This window comes from Octopus bimaculoides, chromosome 4 (genome assembly GCF_046866305.1).
Source record: "Octopus bimaculoides isolate indiv1 chromosome 4, ASM4686630v1, whole genome shotgun sequence".
In the NCBI taxonomy this organism is placed as follows: Eukaryota; Metazoa; Mollusca; class Cephalopoda; order Octopoda; family Octopodidae; genus Octopus; species Octopus bimaculoides.
In genome coordinates, this window is record NC_142931.1 from 96361640 (window position 1) to 96387790 (window position 26151).

The 26151-nt window shown below is 37.1% G+C and overlaps 2 protein-coding genes across 4 annotated transcripts in view; one reads left to right on the plus strand and one right to left on the minus strand.

The window, feature by feature from the left end:
• LOC149136152 (uncharacterized) overlaps positions 1-26151 on the plus strand; it is an 80633-nt gene that overhangs the window by 47554 nt on the left and 6928 nt on the right. For both annotated transcript variants that reach the window (XR_016241613.1, XM_089351059.1), the window contains exons 3-4: positions 11445-11607; positions 12508-12548. The gene's annotated coding sequence lies outside the window, so the exon portion shown is untranslated. The remainder of the gene's footprint in view (positions 1-11444; positions 11608-12507; positions 12549-26151) is intronic.
• The window catches only part of LOC106880551 (uncharacterized), a 101229-nt gene continuing 76539 nt past the window's right edge, over positions 1462-26151 (minus strand). The window contains exons 2-3 of one of the 2 annotated variants that reach the window (XM_052967286.2): positions 10883-11007; positions 1462-10295 (exon numbers count right to left, since the gene is read on the minus strand). In XM_052967286.2, coding sequence (XP_052823246.1) covers positions 1805-10126 — 8322 coding nt within the window. In that variant the 5' untranslated portion in view covers positions 10127-10295; positions 10883-11007 and the 3' untranslated portion in view covers positions 1462-1804. The remainder of the gene's footprint in view (positions 10296-10882; positions 11008-26151) is intronic. The other variant, XM_052967285.2, reaches the window with a different exon arrangement.

The window sequence follows — 26151 nt, forward strand, 5'->3', positions numbered from 1 at the left end:
ACTACTGAATTATTGTGGTACCCAGACATATGCCTTCTCCAAGTCAACAAATGCCAGATATAGTGGTTTGCTCTATTTCTCCTGCAGTTACCTCACTAAGAAAATTGCATTGATGATACCTCTTCCAAGCAGGAAACCAAACTGCATCTCATTTAGGTCTATTTTGTCATTGATCAGATATGCTATAACTTTCTCCATGACCTTCATAACTTGATCCAGTAGTTTGATTCCTTATAGCTTCCTTTCTCTAAGGCATCTCCTTTGCCTTCATAACAGTTTACAATGATACTGTTATGCCAGTTATTGGGTACAATACCTTCCTGTATAACTTCATTTATTCTAATCATTTATTCTGCCTCACCAGATATTTTTAACATCTCTGCAGCTTTCATTGGTACTCAAGTTTCAAGCGCGATGCTAGTTGTGAGCCATTTTGAATTTGAGTTGATTGTTATTACCATAAGGTGGGTTACTATTGGTCGAGGAAGGTTATACGGTGTTGTGGTTTGATGTTAGTATATGGGTAACAGTTAGTTGGAAAATACTGCATGGTAAACAGGAAATTGACCACGTGGAGAACAGGAAATAGACCACATGGTTGTTGGGGAGTAGGAAGGGGTGGCATGTGCAAGTATATAGTTCTATATGTGGGTGTGTAGACACAATCATGGTATTGCATGCATGTGTGCATTGATGCGAACCTCTGACTACCAACAACCCAGATATACCACCTTAGCACCACTACCAACCAACCCTATGAACAGGACTGCCACTTACCAACGCATACCAACCCCCGACGCTTGTTTTGTGCATATACTCATGCATGCACGCAAATGCATATGTGCATACTGGTGTGCATGTGTTCGTCCAAGTGTGTGTGCAGACATGTGCATGTGCACTCATGAACAGATGCGCATGCTCACATCAATACACATGTACACAAAACCATATGAGCGTGTCTGCACAACCACATATAGAACTATATACTTGCACATGCTACTCCTTCCTATTTCTCCACCAACAACCTGACCGATTTCCTAATTGCCACGTATTCAATTTCCTGTTCACTATGCGGTATTTTCCAACTAACTGTTACTCATACACCAACATGAAACCACAACACTGTGTGACCTTCCTCAACCAACAGCAGCCTACCTTATGGTAATAACAATCAACTTCTGTCATTCAAATTCAAAATGGTTGACAACTAGCACCACACTTGAAACTCAAGAGTACCAACAAATTTGAATCAAACTGTTTTGATCCATACATGTAACTCCCAATAAATTTGTTGAGTGCCCTTCTATTGTTTGCCCACTCACTCACATATATATTATATATATTTATATAAAATACCTTCAAATATTTATTTATAAACAAAAATGCTGTTTGACATCTTAAAGTTACATTAATTTTGCATTTGAAGATGTAGAATTGTAATAAAATTAGAAAATAATTTGATATGATTCCTTAATAAAGCCTTTTATTTTAAGAAACTAATTTGTCATAATAGAAAATGCTGTTTTCTACTGGCAGTGGTTGACGTGTTGACTGCAACATTATATATAACAGCATATAAGTCAACCAACTTCAGAAACAAGGCATCAGTCAAAACTGAAGCAGTTTGATGAATGGACATCTTATTACAATGTTTATGGATTGACATATGAATATGAAATTAATGATAAACTCTTATCTTAAAGGATGACAGAAAAGCTGAAGTGTTGCAGTATATGCTATTATACACATTGGTAAGTATTCACAATTCAGTCTCTGAGTAGTTACAATATTGTTTTACTTTGACTCAAGTAGCTGTTTGGATGAGGTGTAATCTCTCATGACGATTCTTGTTACTATTCTGAGAGAACGCTTTGTCACAGAACTTACATTTATAAGGTGTTTCTCCTGTATGAGTCCTCATGTGAACATCTAAGTGAGCAGATTGTTTGAAGCTACGTTCACAGTAACTACATTTATATGGAGTTTCCCCCGTGTGTACTCGTCTGTGTGTAAGCAGTGAAGAAAAACTCTTGCAATCTTTGTTACAGTATTCACATACATGTTTTTGCAAACCATTGTCAAAGTTAGCAGAGACAGACTTCTGGCTGCCTATTATTTTTGAACTGCAATCATCAATGTCTTGGTTACTAGATGATATTATATGCTCAGAGAATTTGTGTTCTACAAGAGCATCATTTGTTTGGAATATTTTGTCACACATTTCACACTGGTGGCAAGAAATATTTTCACCAAAGTTGTCGTATGTCATACTTTGGTCGTCAAGTCTATTTTGATTAAAAACTTCTGGCTTTAACTCTTGTTCATTGGCAAGTCCTTTGACTTCCATAATACATCTTTTCTTTATGTCACTCAGTCTCTTAGATTTTCCATGTGGGAGCTGGTTTTGGTTAGATTCATCATTTTCACCTTGGTGGTGCCTTTTATTTGAATTTTGATTCAAATCTAAAAGCGTAGTCCCAAGATCATAGCTTGTATCTTGATGCGTTTGGATGTGTTCATTTAGGTCATTTTCTGTAGAAAACATAGCAAAACAAATGTCACAGCAGTAACTTTGACATGGTTTTTCAGACGTAGTTACTGCTGAATTAACAGAATTTTTAGAAAATATTTGACTACTACTGAGTTCAAGTTGTGCTGCAGTTTCACTGCTCAGGTGAACTTTCTCATGCCTGTTCTTGTTACTGTTCTGTGTGAATGATTTGTCACAAAACTGGCATTTAAAAGGAGTTTCTCCAGTGTGTGTTCTTAAATGGACATCAAGGTGTGCAATCTGTTTAAATTGTCGTTTACAATAAGGACACTTAAATGGTGTCTCCCCAGTGTGTACACGTCGATGAATAAGCAAAGATGATAAACTTTTGAATGTCTTGTTGCAGAACTCACACACACTCAGTCCACTGTTATTTCCATTCTGTTCTGAAAACCCAGAAACTTCAGTTTCTCGTGAAAGGTCTTGATCAAGTAGAGTTGTGGTAAATATTTCGTCATCATTACAGGAGTTCTCAAAACTTTTAGAGTCTTGTTCTTCATATCTTTCCTTATTGCCAGAGTCAAAAGTAGAGGAGCAAGAGTGAGAATAGAAATCTTCTTTATTATAAAATTCTTTTTTACACTGCTCACATAAATAGCAGACTTCTCTAATATGGTCGACAGGAACATCGTCAGTAGAGGTGTATGAACTTGCTTCCTGATCACATGGTGTCTCAGAGATATGCTGAAATACATGCTCAGTGTATTGTGTTTTATCTGTAAAATTTTGCTGGCAAATCTCACATAAATAAAATGCCTTTTCAGTAACAGATGTTGCATCTTTCTCTGAGGTGGTGTTTAAAGTGTGTGACTGTTTATGTCTTTCAAAATATCCTTTGTTAATGTAGTTTTTACCACATATATTGCATGAGTAAGGTATGCTTGAAAGCACATTATCAGTGTTGCCTTCTGCTTCTTCAAGTGAAATTACCTTAGAACATTTATGCTTGCTTAAAGCACTGGCATTAGCAAACCGACCATTACAGATGGTACATAGGTGAACTGTTTTTGCAGCAGCTTTAGCTCTAGCTTTCATCCTCTTTTTCCAAGCCACATGAATACGATGATGACGATCACAATTACTTTTCTGACTGAAAGATCGTCGACAGTAGTTACACTTGAATGGAGTTTCACCTGTGTGTATTCTAGAATGAGTTTCTAAGTGAGCAACTTGCTTGAAGCTTTTCAAACAGTATGTACATTGGTAAGGTTTCTCTCCTGTGTGTACTCGCCGATGTATGATAAGTGCAGATTTACTACGAAACTGTCGTGAGCAGAAATCACATCTAAAGTGTGAATTCCTTAAGTAGTACTTAGAGTCTTGAGGGAAAGACAAGTTCACTTCACTTTGGGAGTCTTCCTTATCAGCTGGTTGTTTGTTAGTATTTATAGATAGCTGCTTATCGTCACCAGCATCTATTTCCTCTTTTAAAACACTCGTTTGCTGAGAGTCTCCCATGTAAATGGAACCAGTCAAGTTATTATTATTGACTTCTATTTTAGGCTCATTTGGTGGATGATACTCTATAGGAATGTTGTTAAGAACAGATGATTTCCTTTCCTTTTCAAAAAGTTGGTTATAATATAAAGGCTTTTTATCTTTCCATTGCTGTTCACTATTAGTCATAAGTTCATGGTCATCTGAAGAATCTCTGTTGCTAGAATCAGAGTTTGGTTCAAGTGACACATTATTTTCAGATGGAGTAATATTATCCACAACAGCTGAACTATCCACTGTGGTAATATCAGCTAGATGCATACGTTGATGACGAATTCGGTTACTGTTTTGTGTAAATTTTTTGTCACAAAATTGACAGTGATAAGGAGTTTCTCCTGTATGTGTTCGCAAATGGACATTGAGATGAATATTTTGTTTAAATCTCCGATTGCAGAGGTGGCATTTGTAGGGAGATTCTCCAGTGTGAATTCTACGATGAACATGCAGTGCAGAGCTACTGTTGAATCCTTTCTCACAAAATTCACATATATGTTGGTCAAGAAGTAGGTTTCCATCCCCCCGATTACATAGTGTAGGTAGTGGCTCTGCACTAGTCACAACTTCATAATTTTCTTTAGCTTCCTCATGAACAGACATCCTGTGTTGATGTAGTTTTTCTTCATTAGTAAACTCTATGTTACATTGATGACAAAAGTATTCTGTTCGATCTGCATCAGGTAAGCAAGTTGATGTTGTTTCCATAGCAGTATCAATACCACAAGGATTTTCTGTATCTTTAGAACTGTCTTTTGTAATAAAAGTTTTTTTCAGTTGGTGTAAAGGATTTTCATAATCTTCAAGAAGAATTTCTTTTTTTATCAAATTTTCAAAATCTAATATTTGTGAATTCTTCTTATACTTAAAGTGAGTTTGTTTTGTATTGTCTTTTTGCTCTTCATCATTGTCTTCCATCTCTGCAACATTGTCACTGTCTTCCCCATTCTCCAGATGACCACTACAGTCAGGTTGAGGAGTAGCAAGACCTTCATCTTCAGAACAATTCCCAAATTCTTCAACAGTCATATGCAAAGAAGGTTCTTCAAGGATTATTGAAAGTGCTCTTGGTTTATTTTGCTTAGTAACATGATCAGTAAATTCTTTTTGCTCTGAATGTGTAGCCATGTGACAATTAAGATGTATGGCAAGAGTAAATTCTTCACCACAAATGTTGCATGGAAACAGATCTACTGTTGCATCATGTTGCTTAGCTTTTGATGATTCAACATTATTTTCTAATGTAAAGTGTGAAGATCCATCTTCAGACATGACAGTAGAATTTAGGCCAATATCATCTGTTGCTACAGGAACCAGTCTTGAAGAACCTTTACACGACTTCTGATGTTTATTTAAAACAGACTCAGTTCTGAATTTAATTCCACAAGAGTGACAACTGAAAAATATTTCACTTGGTTGACTTACATTTTTACCTGAGTAACTAGACTTGTCTGCATCTTTAAGATTGTAGTTATTGTCTGAAGATAAACTTGGTATGTGCTGCAAGTCATCATTAGGGAAAGAATCTGTTTCTAATACTAGACTTACCGAACAATTTGGTACATCTATATCATTATGTGCAAGTTTATCATTAGCTGCAAAACAAATTGTTTGGTGATCAGTGAGGTCCAAACCACTTTCAAACAGTGCTCCACATACTGGACAAGTAAAACATAATGCACCATTTTGCTCAGCTGATGAACTAGTTGCCCCATTGCTGTCATTCTGAAGCTCAGTCCTTGGAGAATTTTCATTGGATTGTGTAGTAGTATTGTTGTCTAACTGATGAGTTTTTTCATGCCGAAGTCTATTGTTGTTCTGAGAAAAACTTCTGTCACAATACTGGCACTTGTATGGTGTCTCACCCGTATGTATTCTCATATGAACATCTCTATGTGCTGCTTGTTTAAAGCTTTTTTGACAAAAACTGCACTTGTAAGGAGTCTCTCCTGTATGTACACGTCGATGTGTAATGAGAGCTGAAGTACTATTGAATGTTTTCTGGCAAAACTCACAACTCTTTTCAAATGGGCCTTGACCAGCAGAATCTTTCAATAAATTCATGCTGGACTGACAGTGGGTAGAATTTCTATTGCTAAACATTGTTGAAGGCTGGTCCATATGATGAGACACTTTGTGTACATTAAGTTCATCTTTGTTCACAAATTGTACACTACATAACTCACATTCATTATTCCCAATAACCTTCAGACTATTCTGGCAGTTTTTCACAAAGTAACCACCATTATTTTCACAATCTGATACACTACAGTTATGTATGTAACCATTTAAAGGGGTCTTGTCACAATTACTTCCCATCTGTAGGTTACACTCACCAGCATTAACTGAATGGGGATTACACTGTTTACATTTATTATTAGATCCAGTCAAACCTCTCTCACAACAGTTCCAATCTTCAGGAGTTCCATTTTCAGAATAGAAACTCTGTGAAACTGACTGCAATTTTCGTTTTTTCTTATATTCTTCTGGTTGTCCATCTTGTAAGCAAGGAGTGTTGTGGCAGTTAAGATGATCTAAAAACTCTTCATAGTTGCTGAACTTTGAAATACAAAATTCACAATTGTACATATGATCTCCAGCCTGGTGGCTAGTTGACTGCTCATAACTACCATCTAAATTTTGTGGTTGCAGGTGAATCTTCTGATGTCTTATTCGGTTGCAGTTTTGACTGAACTTCTTATTACAAAATGCACATTTATAAGGTGTCTCCCCGGTGTGTATCCGTAGATGTACATCAAGGTGAGCAACTTGCCTAAAACCACGATGACAGTATTCACATTGGAATGGCATTTCTCCTGTGTGTATTCTTCGATGGATTACCAAGGCAGAGTGGTTACGGAAATCTTTCTTACAAAATTCACATATGTTTGAATTGGTGGAAACCAAAGGAGAATCTGATTTATTCATTTGGTCAGCCACTGCGGCACATGTATTTGATGGAGTTAAAGCTGCAGTCATGTCCTGATTACACTTTACTGAATGATTAGTTGAAACAGTGTGACACAATTTATGTTTAATCAAGTCTTGCTGAGAATTAAAATGGAAGTTACATGTTTTACAACTGAAAAGTTTATTGTTAATACCTGCCAAATCTTCTTTATTACTTGAAGTTATGTTGGTGCTTCCTGTTATTAAGTGTCCTTTGTTGCTGGGACTAGATGTGAAAGAGTTATCTCTTTCTTCAAAATCACCATTCTCGAGTTGATGACAAGATCTAGGTTGTGAATGTTTGACCTGTTGATGATAATGGAGGCTCGCAATGTCAGGAAAAAACTTTCCACAAAGCTCACATTTGAAAACACCTCTGTCAGAGAAGTTGCTGTTATTATGAATAAATTCATCAGAAGCTGATTGAGATTTTCTCATCATCTCTATACAGTTATTATGACAGCTTTGGTGATCCATAAAACTTGTATAATTAGTAAACTTTGAATTACAGATCTGACAGTCATGAGTTCCAAGTCTTTCAACAGGTGTATAGCTCATATCATTGGAAACAAAATTTGCTGAAATACTCTGTTCACTTGTTTTTAAGCTTGCTGCTTCAATCCAATTATTTGTTTTGGATTCTTTGTTTTGAGAATTTTCAATGTAACCAGCTTCATAAAGCAATTCCCCAGATTGTGACCTTGACTGAACTTCAATGTTGCAATTGTCTGGTTGGAAACTTTTGGAGCTTTCATTTCCTAAATGGCTTAATGTACCCATATTGTTATTCAAAACTACAAGAGAATTATTAGCTGATGAAGATATGTAAGGGATTTCACCTGGTATTAAGCCCAAAGGTCTCTCCTGTATTTTATTTGCTTCAGTTTCACAATTATCTTTGGAGACAGGGAATGAGTTCTTTCTATGAGATGAAGCTATATGTTGGTCTAAGCCAGCCTGATCTGTAAATGTCTCATTACAAACTCTACACTGACTGTCTTTAAAAGTAACTGTCCCAGAATTATTGCAGTTTATTTCAGGAGTGTGATTATTATGATTATTGCTTTGACTTAATAAATCAGGTAGATTGTCATGTGATAATATATGTGTTATGAAACTATTAGGTTCAGAAAATTCATTTCCACATGTTGTACATTCAGTTAGAGACTGAAGTTTTTCAACCTGGTTGCCAGAATATACCTCATTCTTGTCACACTTATCCTTTGATTCAGTAGCAGCTTCATTCACATGTGTATTCATATGCCGGTTTCTGTTGCATTTCTGACTGAATTTTTTGTCACAATAGAGGCACTGAAATGGCATTTCTCCTGTATGAGTTCTCATATGGACATCAAGATGAGGTACTTGTTTAAAGCTTTTGTTACAGTAGTCACATTTATAAGGCATCTCTCCAGTATGAACCCGTCTGTGGACAGCTAATGATGAGCTGCTTTTAAAATCTTTATGACAGAACTCACAGACAGTAACTCCCTTATGACACTGCATGTGCCTTTGTAGTTCAATGTTAGTGACAAACTCTTTTGTACACATTTTGCAAATAAATGATGAATGGTTCCTTGATGAAGTATTGGAATTTAACAGTTCACTTGAAGCTGACATGCATGTATTGTCATTACATATTGTTTGAGCTGTGAGTTTACTTCTGGAGTTGTTATACTTCTGAATATTTGTCACCTCTGCTGTTTGATTCTCTACAGTCTCTCTACTGGTGTTATCACTTAAAACAAACTGTTCTGTAGTCTTCTGAAAAGAATATGGTTCTGCATTTTGCCGGAATGAAGAAGAGTGAGTAGCTGCACAAGTACAATCTTTGATGGGGCTCTGGCAAAACTCACAAATAGCTAGATTACTTTTATCACTATAAACATTGTCTGCATCAATATTAACAAACTGTTTATAGTTTATATTAATTCTGACTCCCTCATGATCAAGCAAAGTTTCAAATTCACAACCAATAATACTGTTTGTGTGACATACTTCTCTGGTTGATGGCAGTAGTGTATTTGTTTTACCAGTATCTCCTTCTTTGTTTAAAAAGTGAGTGCGCTCATGGCGATTTTTGTTGCCTTTCTGTGAGAATCCCTTATCACAGTATTGACACTTAAAAGGAGTTTCCTTACTATGCACCCTTAAATGGGCATCCAAATGGGCACTCTGTTTGAACCTTTGGTTACAGATATGGCAGACATATGGGCTTTCTCCTGTATGTGTTCTATAATGCACTTGTAATGCTGATTTGCTGTTAAGAGTTTTGTTGCACAAGTGACATATATGAGATGTTTGTGGTGTCCGTTGTACAATCAAATCATTAGATCTGCTTTGATCTGCTGAAATGGAAGATGTCAAAGAAGATTCTTTCACATCAGAAACAGTGAAACTCTGAGATGTGTTAGGAACACTGGAAGTATGAATTGGGGATGTGGCTGTGTTTGTGTCAAAGTTTATTCCAGTTATAGTAGGATTTTGTTCTATGTTACCATTTAAGTGGATTAATTCATGCCTGTTTCTGTTGTTCTTCTGGTTAAAAGATTTATTACAATAATTACATTTAAATGGTGTTTCTCCAGTATGAATTCTCATATGGACATCTAAGTGTGCAGTCTGTCGAAAGTTCTTGCCACAAAACTCACAGGAATAAGGAGATTCACCAGTGTGACTGCGGTTATGAATTAGCAAAGCTGAGTTTGTTTTAAATGTTTTGTGACAGAATTCGCAGGTAAAATTCTGTGACATCTTTACAGTATTTATATTAGAATTATCTGTCAGTGATTGATAAGTCTTTTGAGGAAAACCTGTGTCTAATATGGCTTGTGAAGTAGTATTAGTTAAATGGATACACCTGTGTTGCATGAGGCTGCTCTTTTGTGAAAAATTGGCACTACAGAATTCACATAAAAACACTCCATTTGTAGAATGATGAACAGAAAACATGTGTTGTTCCAAAGAAGAATTGCTATCAAAGATTTTGCTACAGATCTCACATTTGAAAATATTTTGTGACTTGTGACGTGACCTAAGGCTGTAACATCCCTTGTTAGATATCTGATTGACATTAAGCGAACCATTATTACCAGATAATGGAAGCTGGTTCTCTTTGGAACTGGAGAACATCATCTTATCAGAAGAAGCTTAGTTAAGCTTGCAACAAAATCCTGAGCTGCAAGTAACATACATGGACACCTCACTATTGGTGCCATGTATGTTTCTGTAAAGTATAACATCCAATCAGAACAAGTCCAACTCAGGTAAAGTACATCAGGAATGGTCACATTTGCAGGAAAATCTGTAAAATAACAGGAAGTAAAATCAATAACTTAAAAAGTAAGATTTCAATTTCAGTACTTTTCTTTTTTTTAAATATTTTTTTACAATGTTGATGATTTTAATCACAGTTAAAATATCTTTCATCAATCCCAGGTCATCCCAGAGCTGACCTGGGATTAAATAATAACAATATAGTAAACGGCTCATAGACATTCCCTACTGAACAAACTGTACTTTACATACACCATTGATTGTGCAGGGGAACCCAGAACAAATTGGAGCATAAAATAATAAGATAGAGTAGTAGGTTCTCTTGAGCATTCAAATTTCTACATCCATACTAATCTGCTTGGTAAAATTTAACTTGGATTACTCAACACCAATACTAACAATATACAGCACTGTAACAGAAACACAGAGACAGATAAGCCATCTACAAGCATTCAAACATAAAACTTTGCCAAAATAAAGTTTTATGTTGACAACTTCTTTATGCATACCCCAATGGTCCCAAACAAAGGCGTAAAAACATGACAAAACTTAAGAACATGTTCATTAGATGCACAAATTTAAATGGTAAACTATTTCTCAGAAATCTCTGCTCACCTCCATTGGAGTACCTCTTCCTTTTGAATATGACCTTTTTAGGTAATTACCACCACTTTTCTCTGTTGAATTCCCAGTCCAAATCTTGAACTCTGTCAGTCAAACTGAAAAGAACTGCTCTCACTCTGTGATCGAGTGGTTACAGATGGGAGAAAGGATTTACTTATAAATCAAAAGTACTCCTCCAATATATGATTGCAACCCTAACATGTCTTACATAGAAAACATTTACAAATAAACATCAAGCCATGCAGTGTTATATGTTTTAATTTCTAGATTATTATAGAATTACAACCAGCTAGGTTAATTACTGGTAGAATGATTAATTATGTGTGGTTTTTAATGACATAAAAGGGTAGTGACCTTTTCCAGAGCCACCAACATGTCCAGTTCATCACCAACTGTCCCTTATTTGCAAAGAGCCATAATACAAGGTCTACAAAATCCCACCAATAAGTTACAGCATATTCAGCAGCATTAATTCTAAGATCCCATAGAAATAAGTTACATGTATTTATTCACCACAATGCAGTTTCAGAGCTTCTTCAAATACTCTTTTCAGGATAATTCAAGTTGTGCAGTAGGATTTCCAAGTACTATATATGAACTGCCTGAAGCAAACTCAGTTAAAGAGTGATCTATTACTAGAATACCCAACATCATACCCAGTCATCACTACATCAGTACATTTTTACATCTCTGGCTTCAAATAAACATAAATTGAAGTAAGTGTTAAAATTTCCAATTTCACAGATACCAAATTGAATTTTTGATTGTATTTCTCTTTCATATAAAAAATGTGTTTTTAATAAATTTTGTAAGGCTAAGACTGTGTAATATAAGGCGTAAAAAGTATGTGAAGACATATTTAGTAATTTGATAAAACAACTCTAATCTAGTACAAATCAAATGTACTTTGAAAAAATTTATGTACAAGTCCTCAACAAGCTTTTTCATAAAATTATTCTATGAATCTGCCTTCAACTTCGATGACTGCCAATGCAGGATTAAAATTGTTGATATGTCTGCACCAGACAGTCCTAATTCATTTTGGACATCAGCTGGACAATGCTAATGTTCAGTGAAGTATTGTGAAGATGTTGATTAGTTTCCCATTCAAAAATACTCTAACTGCAGTAGTCTATGGAAATGAAATCTGGTGAGTTTGGAGGCTACAAAATCATAAATGTTGTCTGACATCCATTCTTGGGTTATGTAGGCATTGTAAGAAGGCACTGAGTCTTGTTGAAACACATGGCCTTCCACTGTGTACTTCATCCATCTTGGTCTTAACTGTCTCAAGCACCTCAGCATATTCAGCAGCATCAATTTTAAGACCCTGGAAACTAAGTGCGCATCACTCTGAGGATATCAGAATGATCTGCATATAACCATCTGTCATTTCTTTAGTTAGACATATGGTCTTGGTCAAAGTATGCCATGTCTGTGAAGGCTTTTAACTTTCTTAAGTAAGTACTTAACATAGGTCAAATGGTTTCCCTGTGTTTTTGCAAACACAAATTGGCCTTTCCTCAGTACATGACTTATATTGAATGTTCTTGTGCACCACACTTCTGATAGTTCACTCCAAAGTTTTTTGGCAATGGCCCTCATTGATTTTCCAGAGTCATCTATACTATAATGGAGAAAGCTGCTTATTAATAAGGTATGTAAAAATTACTAAAAGAAAGCAATTATTAAAGAGTTGACTGTCTGGAAATATTTTTATAAATTCATGTTTTAAGAAATTTCCTATAATTTTGATTCCTCAAGTTTATTGAATTTTTTAAACTCCAATTTCTTGCAAATTTAAATATTCACTGCGTCCAATTCTTCATGAATTTAAATATTCATTGCATTCACTGTAGAGTATTCCATTTTCATTTGCAAAGTCTCACTTTCTCTTTTAAGTTTTAATTCGCTATTAATGTATATGTAATGTAAAAACATTATTTATTGAATGAAAATTTTTTTAAATACCTGTATAATTTTTGAACATGGGATAGCTGTGAGAAGAGCCTAGAATATTGGGTAATTACTATTAGAAGACAAAGAAAAACAAAACAAAGAGTTACTAACAAGTACAAACAACTTCAACAGTGACACGCACACACACATACCAATACACACTTAGATACACATACACACAAATGAAAGGTGATGTGTGTGTGTATGTGTGTGTGTGTGTGTGTGTGTCTCTGTGTGTGTGTGTGTCTGTGTGTGTGTGTGTGTGTGTGTGTGTGTGCTGTTCACTGACAAAACCTCATGCTGCATCACTTTTGTGAAGTTTTGTCAGTGAACAGGTTGCGGTTTCAAAGCGACGAAAATAGTTTTAATGTTGAAGTGAAACTAATGGTATTTGTGTTCTTGAATGGTTTACAAACATCTTCCATGCTGCAATTGCTTTTGTTTCAGCACACGATCTCAGATCAAGTCACTTGCTATGCAGATGTATCTCTGTAATTTTTTTTACATCACTGTTGATAAATACCAGCAATGACCTCCTCAAGCTCTCCAATATTTTCATTTCTAAACAGAAACAACCAGGGGCAGGGATTGGGGTTGCAAAAACTTCATAATTTCTCAAATTTTCTTTTTTATAGCATATAAATGTATTTATGGGGGGAAAATATTGGAAAACATCAGTACATGTGAGAGTGATAAAGAAATGAGGAGAGTTGTCTTTGGATGTGCTACAAACAACAGCCAAATCACCCTTAAAATCACTTTTCCCTCTGAAAATATTAGCAATTTTTTTTTACTGAAAATGCTCTTCCCATAGTTTTGAAGTGAAAAAAAAATTTGCCAAAATAGGTCTGGAGTGGGATGATGAGGGAGTGAGGTCTAAAAAAAAGAGTTTTCGAAACATTTTCATACAAACGTGCCAGACCCCCACCCCCACCCCCACAACCCCATCATTTTGAAGGCTGTGGTTTAAAAAATGGGGAAAATCCCTGAAAAAATTTCCCCCACAAATTTCTTTATAATCACAATCTATGCCGTTTGAAAGAGATTTGTATAAATTTTCATTAAAAGATGCCCATCTTCCTGAAAGTTATGAGGGGAAAAAAGTCAGATTGTGTGAATTTTCTGAAACTCCTTTCTCCACCCCCTCGCAAGAATTCTTTCCATAAATCCCTATATATTCTGAAGCCACAACATATCTATGTGGAATTTGTCGAAAATTTTGTTATGGACAGAAAGACCGATTTTATGATACCCTCTTGCAGACTACCTTGTTGGCGAATGACAGAGACCTTCTCTTTGTGGCTGGTGACTTCAATGGATATGTTGGACAACACACAGGGGGCTTCCATAGCATACATGGAGGCTATGGGTTTGGTTCCCGCAATAAAGAGGGAACCAGGCTGCTGGAGTTCTGTGATGCAAATGACCTTATGGTTTGCAATACTAACTTCAGGAAACCTGCCAGTCAACGAGTCACCTACCATTCTGACAGACACACTAGCCAAATTGACTACATCCTCGCCAGAAAAAGGGAAAGATGGCTGCTTATAAATGCCAAAACCTTCCCAGATGAAGAATGTACCCCACAACATAGGCTAGTAGTTAGTGACTTCAGGATCAGGGCTAAGTGGTTGCCCAGAAGACGACCAGCATAGAGGAGAAGGGTCTGGAAGCTTAAAGATCCTGCGAATGTACTGAGATTTAGAGACATATTACTCGAAGCCTTTGACAAAATAGAAGGGGATATAGCTTCTCATGATGTAGAAGACAACTGGAGGTTTCTACGGGACAATCTGCTGAGGGCCATTGACCAGATCTGTGGATGGTGCAAAGTCCCCTCACGACCCAAAATAACGTGGTGGTGGAACAATGTTGTTGACAGGGCTATTAGACAAAAGAAACAGGCTTGGAAGGACTGGAAGAACGGTGGTAGGAAGGACTGGAAGAACGGTGGTAGCAAGGAATTGTATCAGACTGCCAGAAGGGAAGCTAGGCGACAGGTTTATTTAGCCAGAGGGGAAGCAGATAAGAAAAAATTTGCCTATGTTCTGTGCCGTGAGGACCAGAGACTTGAGGTATTTCGTGTTGCAAGACAGTATGTGAGAGAGAATAGTGATGTCGTAGGAGAGAAATGTGTCCACATGGATGATGGTTCACTTGCACTAAACGTGGCTGCAAAGAGAGAGGTTTGGAGATGCCACTATGAAAGGTTGCTCAATAAAGAGAATGAATGGGAGAAAGAGAGTCTGCCAAATGTCAACCCAACAGAGGGACCAGCTATCCTAATTGACAGTACCATGGTAGATAAAGCAATTAAGAGTATGAAGACAGGGAAAGCCCCTGGCCCATCAGGAATCACTGCAGAGATGCTCAAAATATCTGGAAGTGTCGGCTATAGCCTAGTCACCCGTATAGTTAACCAGGTGATACACAAAGGAGTCATACCCAATAAGTGGTGTAGTAGCACCATAGTCAACTGCTACAAAGGTAAAGGTGACGCTTTAGATACAAATAATTACAGAGGCATCAAGTTGTTGGATCAGGTAATGAAAGTCACGGAGAGGGTCATAGCCCAACTAATTAGGCAGAGAGTCAGTCTAAATGAGATGTAGTTTGGGTTCATGCCTGGGAAAAGCACCACTGATGCTATATTTCTGGTAAGACAGCTGCAGGAGAAATACCTAGCCAAAGATAAACCTCTGTACCTCGCCTTCATCGACATGGAGAAAACCTTTGACAGGGTCCCCCGATCCCTCACCTGGTGGTCAATGAGGAAACTAGGGATAGATGAATGGTTAGTGAGAGCTGTGTGAGTCATGTACAGGGACGCTGTCAGTAAGGTGAGGGTTGGCAATGAGTATAGTGAAGAATTCCGGGTAGAGGTAGGGGTCCACCAAGGTTCAGTCCTCAGCCCCCTCCTTTTTATCATAGTCCTCCAGGCAATAACAGAGGAATTCAAGACAGGATGTCCCTGGGAGATCCTCTATGCTGATGACTTTGCCCTAATTGCTGAGTCACTATCAGACTAGAAGAGAAGTTTCAGGTGTGGAAGCAAAGACTAGAATCAAAGGGCCTTAGAGTCAACCTAGCTAAGTAGGAAGGTAGACAAAACACAAACCCCTTCAGGTAGATGGCCCTGCTCGATCTGTAGAAAAGGCGTAGGTAGAAATTCTATAAGATTTACTCAGTGTAAGCTATGGACACATAAGAGGTGCAGCAATATCAAAGGAAGGCTAACTAGGAAGATAGTTTTTGTAAGTGGCAGATGTTCAGGAGCAATAAACACTGAAAATGTGCAGAAAACAACTTTTACCACATTCCAGGGCGAAAAACTAGAAGTAGTTGATAGTTTCCGTTAACTAGGTGACCAAGTCAGTAGCGGGGGAGGGTGCGCTGAAAGTGTAGCTGCTAGAATAAGAATAGCCTGGGCAAAGTTTAGAGAGCTCTTACCTCTGCTGGTGACAAAGGGCCTCTCGTTGAGAGTAAAAGGCAGACTGTATGACGCATGTGTACGAACAGCCATGCTACATGGCAGTGAAACATGGGCTGTGACTGCTGAGGACATGTGTAAGCTCGCAAGAAACAAAGCCAATATGCTCCGATGGATGTGTAATGTCAGTGTGCATACAAGACAGAGTGTAAGTACCTTCAGAGAAAAGTTTGGCCTAAGAAGCATCAGTTGTGGTGTGCAAGAAAGACGATTGCGCTGGTATGGTCATGTGGCGAGAATGGATGAGGATAGCTGTGTGAAAAAGTGCCACACCCTAGCAGTTGAGGGAACCTGTGGAAGAGGCAGACCCAGGAAGACCTGGGATGAGGTGGTGAAGCGCAACCTTTGAACATTAAGCCTCACCAAGGCAATGACTAGTGACCGAGACCTTTGGAAATATGCAGTGCGTGAGAAGCCCCGGCAAGCCAAGTGAGACCATAATCCGTGGGCTCTGCCAGGGGTGTAGCCCACTTTTTCGTACCTTTACTTAATTGGACACTAAACTCTGCTTGCAAAGACCTGTTGAGGTAAGTGAAATCAAAATCGAACCAAATTCGACGACTGGCACCCATGCCAATGTCGTCTCCTTCATTGGACACGCAACTCAGCTTGCGAAGACCTGTTGGGGCAAGTGAAATTGAAATCGTAACTGAACCAAATTCGATGACTGGTACCTGTGCCAGTGGAGCGCTAACAGCACCATCCGAGTGTGATCATTGCTAGAGCAGCTGTCTGGCTTCTGTACCAGTGGCATGTAAATAGCACCATTTGAGCATGATTGTTACCAGCGTCATCTTACTGGCACTTGTGCCGGTGGCACATGAAAAAACATTCGAGCAAGGTTGTTACCAGTGTCACTGGACTGGCTCCTGTGCAGGTGGCACATCAGGAAGAAGAAAGTAATGTACCGATAATTAAGTGTCCCCAAATACCCCTTGCAACCTGTATTAAAAAATTCTTTAATCTTGAAAAAAGGGTTTATCAACTCAACTAAAATGGACATATTTGGTAGTAGGTAGTGACCTAAATCATTACTATAGGGTATAATGCAGACAAACTATAGGGTATAATGCAGATTTCTTGAGATGTTGAAGGACAATTTGAAGCTTCATGAGAGGGTCTGATCATGAGGTCAGCATATCAGGTGCCAATGAGGGAAGGGAAGACATTCAAGAATGAAGCATTTCCACAGCCTTATGGAACCTGATCAACAGGAGGAAGGAAGTAAAAACCCATAAGGAGAAAGTGATGAATGTATGCACATGGAAACAAGACAATACATACTTACACTCTAATATGTGTGTGATAAAGAGTTGTAGGTGAAACAAGAAGATATGGCTCAAAGAGAAGGGTAATGAGAAATGATGCTACATGTCCATACAGAATCATGAAAGAGCTGACTGGAATAAATAATTCATGTGGCCAATTAAGGGTAAATGTGGTCAAATGGTAGTAATGAGAGGAACAATCAGTCATAATGGTGGAACATTTTCAAGAAGAGCTGAACTGGCCAAACTCAGTGGACCTGTTCAACTTCAACAAAGAGAAGCCTTTGGTGGATCATCTGTAGGTGAGGTGACAAATGAGGACATGTCAAGAGAGGCTATTCAAAGTTGCATTACCTGAAGAACAACAAAGTGGTAGAGCTAGATGAGGTAACAGCGAAACTGCTTAAGCAGAGAGAGGATGATGGAGGGATGGATGAAGGGAGAGAGGGAAGAAGAGATGGATGGAAGGATTGAAGAAGGTGGATGGATAGAGCAATAATAATTAGGGTGTGTGATAGAATAACCAAGTTCAAGTTAGTTATTGACAACAGTATGCACCACACTGAGACCCTGCACATGAGCAGGAATATTTCTATGAGACCCTTCTGCAGAGACCCTTCTATGAGACCCTTCTCAATGATGAATAACAGCAACATTACTATTACAGCTGGTGACATGCTGCAATGCAAATGACCTAAGCATTTAGAATACTAACTTCAGAAAACAAGCCAGCCATATGACTGCCTATCAATTAAGTCAGATAGATTTCATTCTCTCCAATGGAGACAGCTGGCTGATGCTAAGTCTTTCCTAGATAAAGAATGTACCAACCAACTTGGGTTTGTGACAACTTATTTCAGAACTAGAAGTAGATAAACCTAGACAAATAAGGCAGTTTGGAGAAAGAAGATATGGAAGTGATAGAAGTGTTTTGCCAAGCATCTGATGAGAAGAAGTAATAGAAACTCATAGAGAAAACTGAGAATTCTATGGGACAACCTACTGAAAACTATAGACTGGATATGTGGTTGGAGCATGGCCTCAACCTCGGGAAAAAAATGACATGATAGTGGAATAGTTTGTAGATAAGACTATAAATGATAAGAGATAGGCCTGGGTAGAAGAGAAGAGGATAGCCAAGAAAAATATCAAATAGCTAGAAGGGAAGCTAAATAACAGGTATATTTAGCAAGAGGAGAAGCAAAAAGAAGTGTATTCGACAGCACAATAACAAGAGAGTGTACTCTCTTGTTAACTTGATAAAGAGAAGTGTATATAGGTTGCTCTCAGTGACAACAAGAAGAAAGAGGCATGGAACTGCTACTATGAGAGGCTGTTGAATATGGAGAACATATGGAAGAAAGTTTCCTTCAAATAGACCCAAAAGAGAGATCCAAGTTGATTGCAGTTTTGGAGATAGGGTAACTGGCATAGTAGCATAACTTTAAACAAAGGTAAAGGAAATGCACCAGAGAGGAGAATCTACAGAGACATCTAGTTGATAGACCAGGTCATGAAAGTTGCAGAAAAAATTATTGCAAAATTCATTAGGAACAGGAGTTATCAAGAAGGTACCATGGATGCTGTTTCTCTAGAAACTGCAGAAGAATAGTTAAGAGTAAGCCTCTAAAGCTAGCATTTGTAAACCTGGAGAAAACTTTTGACAGGATTTCTCACTCTGTTATCTGGAGTTCTCTAAGAGAGCTAGAGGTAGATGAATGGTTTGTGCAAACTATGTACAGTGATGTAGTAAATAAGGTGAGAATTAACAATGAGTACTGTGACAGGTACAGAACCATCAAGGCTCAATCCTGAGCCCTTTCCTGTTTATTATAGCCATCCAAGTCATAACAAAGACTGGCTGTCTGTGGGTACACCTGTGTATACTGATGTATTTGTTCTTATAATATCAGAATTTATGGAAGACTGGAAGAAGAAATTTTGAACATAAAAGCAAACTGGAATTGAAGGGTGTTAAAGTAAACTTAACTAATATTAAAGTTATGCAAAGTAGAAAAGAAGATGCCCTCAAGAAAATGGCCATATTTGGTTTGAAAAACATGTGTTGGTAGAAATTCCACACAGTGCAGGATTGCCATTTTAGTGCTTTTTTACTATTTTCAGTATGAAAATCTGAGTTACATGCTCACATAATTCAATGCTAAAGTTAGTGCTTTTACATAGAAGCAAAATCAGAATTTAATTTGGAATTTTCTGTTCAAAATTCAGGTAGAAAAATTTTGTTACAAGAAAAACCATTTTTCTACTCTTTTTCAAGTAAATTGTTTCTATGTTCAAAGAGTTATCAAAAGATTTGAAGCAGAAACTCAAAACCCTGCTAAATTATTGAATGACCTTCAGCATCACATTGATTCACTCAGCTCAATCATTATAATGCTAGGAAAAAAATGCTAAATGAAAACGATTCAGTGCAGGATTATTTAGATCTGAAGTCATATCTTGGTTCTCAGTTTAAGAAGGAAATCACAGAGTGTAAATTTACTGAGAAATAAGTAAATGAGATAAGAGGCTGATGTTAAAGTTTTGGAGCAAATTAAACAGCATGTTCCAGAGAAATTTTGATTTTTACGATCAGTGAGTTATTTTAGTGTAACAGAATGTCTCAAACCAATAAAACTTCGAATTAAAACCTGCAGACAGAATACAAAAAAAAAAGAAGAAAACTCAAAGACCTATCAAAATCATAATTCTAATTCTAATAAAAGAATGATGATATATAGTAATGCAACTTGGGCCTTGGATGCAGAGAATTTGCGATGGTTAGAAATAAATGAGGCAAGTATTGTGTAACCTTTGTATACATTTCCTAATGAGTTATCTAGTGAAGGAAAGGTGCTACTTGTAATTTCAAATCTAGGCTGCTTGCACATCTTTATCTAAAATTATTTAGAAATTGAAGAAGGATTTAGTTAACTACAATATCAAATGGCCAATTGCTCAACATGCAAAACCCTATAGTGATTATAATAATAGGTGTTCATTATGTATTGCAGAAATTATGTACAGTAAGGACAACTCTCTTAATATATTTGATGAATTTATGAGATGTAAATATAAATCACACCACAAACCCTAATTTTCACTTAACATTACTAGTTAATCGCACCTCATTTGTTGTTAACAGTAACTTCTTAAAAAAAAAATTCACATTCCCTCTCTAGATAATTTATGTATGCACAGATTACACAGCACTTTCATCTGCTAGAAGCCCTTATTCTTGTGAAGCAATTTCTGTCAATTCCTATTTACTTGTACTTACTGAAAATTTTGTAAGGAATCTTGCCTCAAGTTCTGTACTTTATCTGTTTAACATTATTTAGCATAATTATGATTCCTTGTAGACTTTTCATCTAATTTTATTAACTCTGGATTCTAAATTACCAAGTGGCAATGTTGGGATCTGGCTGAGATTAGTATGCTCCCCACACCTTTTGTACCTGAATGCCATGTTACTTTCAAACTCCTACTACCTATATGTTTTCATGTTTTGTTTTTCAACATGTCCAACAACCTTACATATACATATTGTGCATATGAATTTATGCGTCTATAACTATACATGTAACTCTGTTCACCTATCTCATTTCAGATTTTTTGTTGCATGATTTCTCATTTCTACTATTACCTTTAATTAATTTCCAGCATATGTCTGTATGTTTGTGTGTGTTTACATATACACTTGTTATTATACCCATATATTAATATTGTACAATGGTATTTGTCCATAGAGATTTACCCATACCTATATTTTATTCTTTTATTTTTCATGCACGTGATGGGCATATATATACATATTTGTATATTTGGTGATATGTATATCTAAGGATATATGTGTGTGTGTGTGTGTATATATATATATATATATATATATATATCATCATCATCGTCGTCGTTTAACGTCTGCATTCCATGCTAGCATGGGTTGGACGATTTGACTGAGGACTGGTGAAACCAGATGGCTACACCAGGCTCCAATCTGATTTGGCAGAGTTTCTACAGCTTGATGCTCTTCCTAACGCCAACGACTCTGAGAGTGTAGTGGGTGCTTTTACGTGTCACCCGCACGAAAACGGCCACACTCGAAATGGTGTCTTTTATGTGCCACCCGCACAAGCCAGTCCAGGGGCACTGGCAACGATCTCACTCGAAAATCCTACGGGAGCCAGTCAGGCGGTACTGGCAATGGCCACGCTCAAAATGGTGCATCTCATGTGCCACCCGCACAAGAGCCAGTCCAGGGGCACTGGCAACGATCTTACTTGGCTTGCCGGGTCTTCTCACGCACAGCACATTTCCAAAGGTCTCGGTCAGTAGTCATCGCCTCGGTGAGGTCCAATGTACGAAGGTCTTGCCTCACCACCTCAGCCCAGGTCTTCCTGGGCCTACCTCTTCCACGGGTTCCCTCAACTGTTAGGGTGTGGCACTTTTTCACGCAGCTATCCTCATCCATTCTCACCACATGTCCATACCACCGCAATCGTCTCTCTTGCACACCACAACTGATGCTTCTAATTTTCAGCTTTTCTCTCAAGATACTTACACTCTGACGGGTATTCACATTGACATTACACATCCAACGGAGCATACTGGCTTCATTCCTTGCGAGCTTACGTATGTCCTCAGCAGTTACAGCCCATGTTTCACTGCCATGTAGCATGGCTGTTCGTATGCATGCGTCATACAGTCTGCCTTTTACTCTGAGTGAGAGTCCCTTTGTCGCCAGCAGGGGTAAGAGCTCTCTAAACTTTGCCCAGGCTATTCTTATTCTAGCAGCTACACTTTCAGCTACACTTCTTGGTCGCCCAGATAGCGGAAGCTATCGACTACCTCTAGTTTTTCACCCTGGAATGAGATAGAAGTCGGGCGGTACTGGCAATGGCCATGCTCAAAATGGTGTATTTTACGTGCCACCTGCACAGGAGCCAGTTCGGCGGCACTGGCAACAATCTCGTTCGAATGTCTTTATATGTGCCATCCGGCACAAGTGCCAGGAAGGCGATGCTGAGCATAGGTGCCATTGACGGTTTCGCTTTCGCTTGCCCCAATAGGTCTTCGCAATCCGAGTTTCGTTTCCAATGAAGGAGACGACGTTGGCATGGATGCCAGTCGTCAAATTTAATTTGATTTCGATTTCACTTGCCTCAACAGGTCTTCGCAAGCAGAGTTTAGTGTCCAATGAAGGAAGGTACGTATAAGTGGGCTGCCTGAGGCCTTCGATTTAGGTCTCACTTGGCTTGCCGGGTCTTCTCACGCACAGCATATTTCCAAAGGTCTCGGTTAGAAGTCATTGCCTCGGTGAGGCCCAATGTTCAAAGGTCGTGCCTCACCACCTCATCCCAGGTCTTCCTGGGCCTACCTCTTCCACAGGTTCCCTCAACTGCTAGAGTGTGGCACTTTTTCACACAGCTATCCTCATCCATTCTCACTACATGACCATACCAGTGCAATCGTCTTTCTTGCACACCACAACTGATGCTTCGTAAGTTCAACTTTTCTCTCAAGGTATTAACACTCTGTCTAGTATGCACACTGACATTACACATCCATCGGAGCATACTGGCTTCATTCCTTGTGAGCCTACGCATGTCCTCAGCAGTCACGGCCCATGTTTCACTGCCATGAAGCATGGCTGTTCGTACACATGCGTCATACAGTCTGCCTTTTACTCTGACAGAGAGACCCTTTGTCGCCAGCAGAACTTTACCCAGGCTATTCTTATTCTAGCAGCTACTCTTTCAGCGCACCCACTCCCACTACTAATTTGGTCACCAAGATAGCGGAAGCTATCAACCGCTTCTAGTTTTTCTCCATGGAATGTGGCAGAAGTTGTTTTCTGCACATTCAGTGTTTATAGCTCCTGAACATCTGCTACAAACGAAAACTAACTTCCTAGTTAACCTTCCTTTGATATTGCTGCACCTCTTATGTGTTCATAGCTTGCACTGGGTGTATATATATATATCATCATCATCATCGTTTAACATCCGCTTTCCATGCTAGCATGGGTTGGACGACTTGACTGAGGACCAGGCTCCAATCTAAATTTGGCAGAGTTTCTATATATATATATATATATATATATATATATATATATATATATATATATATGCACATATATATATATATATATATATATATGCACATATATATATATATATATGCACATATATATATATATATATGCACATATATATATATATATATATATATATATATATATATGCACATATATATATATATATATATATATATGCACATATATATATATATATATATATATATATGCACATATATATATATATATATATATATATATGCACATATATATATATATATATATATGCACATATATATATATATATATATATATGCACATATATATATATATATATATATATATATATATATATTTTTATATTTATATATATATATATTTTTATATTTATATATATATATTTTTATATTTATATATATATATATTTTTATATTTATATATATATATATTTTTATATATATATATATATATATATATATATATATATACATACACATATATATATTTATATATATATTTATATATATATATATCATCATCATCATCATCGTTTAACGTCCGCTTTCCATGCTAGCATGGGTTGGACGATTTGACTGAGGACTGGTGAAACCGGATGGCAACACCAGGCTCCAATCTAAATTTGGCATAGTTTCTACAGCTGGATACCCTTCCTAACGCCAACCACTCAGAGAGTGTAGTAGGTGCTTTTACGTGTCACCTGCACGAAGGCCAGTCAGGCGATACTGGCAACGGCCACGCTCGAAATGGTGTCTTTTATGTGACACCCACACAACCCAGTCCAGGGGCACTGGCAACGATCTCACTCGAAAATCCTACGAAGGCCAGTCAGGCGGTACTGGCAACGGCCACGCTCAAAATGGTGCATCTTATGTGCCACCCGCACAAGAGCCAGTCCAGGGGCACTGGCAACGATCTTACTTGGCTTGCCGGGTCATATATATATATATATATATATATATATATACATACACACATATTATTTATATATATATATATATATATATACATACACACATATTATATATATATATATATATATATATATATATATACATACACACATATTATATATATATATATATATATATACATACATACATACATACATACATACATACATATATATATATATATATATATATATATATATATATATATATATATATATATTATTTAAAAGACTTCCAACTCTGTTTTTTATGTTTTATTTATATTCTTATAAAATTAATGTGGGATACAGAATATGGAATATATAATATAAATAGTAAAATGAAATGAAGTATTGAATGCCTTATTGAATATATGAAATATTGAGTATTAAATATATAAGGACTAGTATACTTTCCTGCCTCATGGCAGTCATCAAGGTCCTGTCTGACAGATGTACTGCAGTTGACTGGCTGTTCTTTTGTCTTTTATACATATTCCTTTGGACAGCAGCAGTAGGTGTTTGGCTATTTTTAGAGATGATGCCAAGTTTATTTTTAGAAATGATATTTGAGAGATTTTTTGTGTTTTAGTTATAGGGATAAGATTTTGAAATCCCAAGTGAGATTAATTTAATCATTGTTTGTTAAGAGTGGGTTTGAATTTCTTAATAAAGTCCTTTTCTTTGCGTTTTCTCTCAATTTCATTCAGGTTGTAAAGTTTATGGAATGGAAATATCATAAAAGTTTCATGACCACATGTTGCCAGATGGTTACTCAGTGGTATTTGGCGGACCTCTGGGTTTTTAATCTGTTGTCGATGCACACGTGAGCATTCCAATAGTGCATTACCTGTCTGGCCAACGTACAGTTCTTCACAATTAGGGCATTTGATGCAGTAGATTAGATTTCTACTTTTGCAGTTCATGTTCGCATTGGTGAATATTTTCCTTGTTTTTGTGTTCATATATGGGCCGGTATGAATTGATTGGCATGTACCGCATTGGCTATCATTGCATTTGGACACAGTGAGTGTTTGATTTTTGTTGCTGAGGTCAAACCTTACCTTTGTTAATAGCTTTTTCAAGTTTTTAGGTTGTCTCTTACTGAGAGTTATACTTTGATCTGTAATGATATTTCTCAATTCCTTAATTTGTGCAAGGATTGGTAAGTTCACTTTAGCGATATTGAAGATGTTCTGGTGGCATGGATTGTGTGTCACTATAAATGGTATGATTTTTTCTTGTTTTTCTCTTTTTTGCGGTATCCTCAGTTGTTGTATGGGTATTTTCAAAGCCCGCTGAATACCATTTTCTATAAGTAGTGACGGGTATTTTTGTTTGAGCAGAAATTCTTTCACTTCCATCAGGCGCTGATTTCTGGTCTTTAGATTGTCTACAGTAGTACAGATTCTTCTGGCTAGTATATATATACATATGCACATGTATATTTGTGCACATGTATATTTATGCACATGTATATATATATATATATATATATATATATATATATATATATCA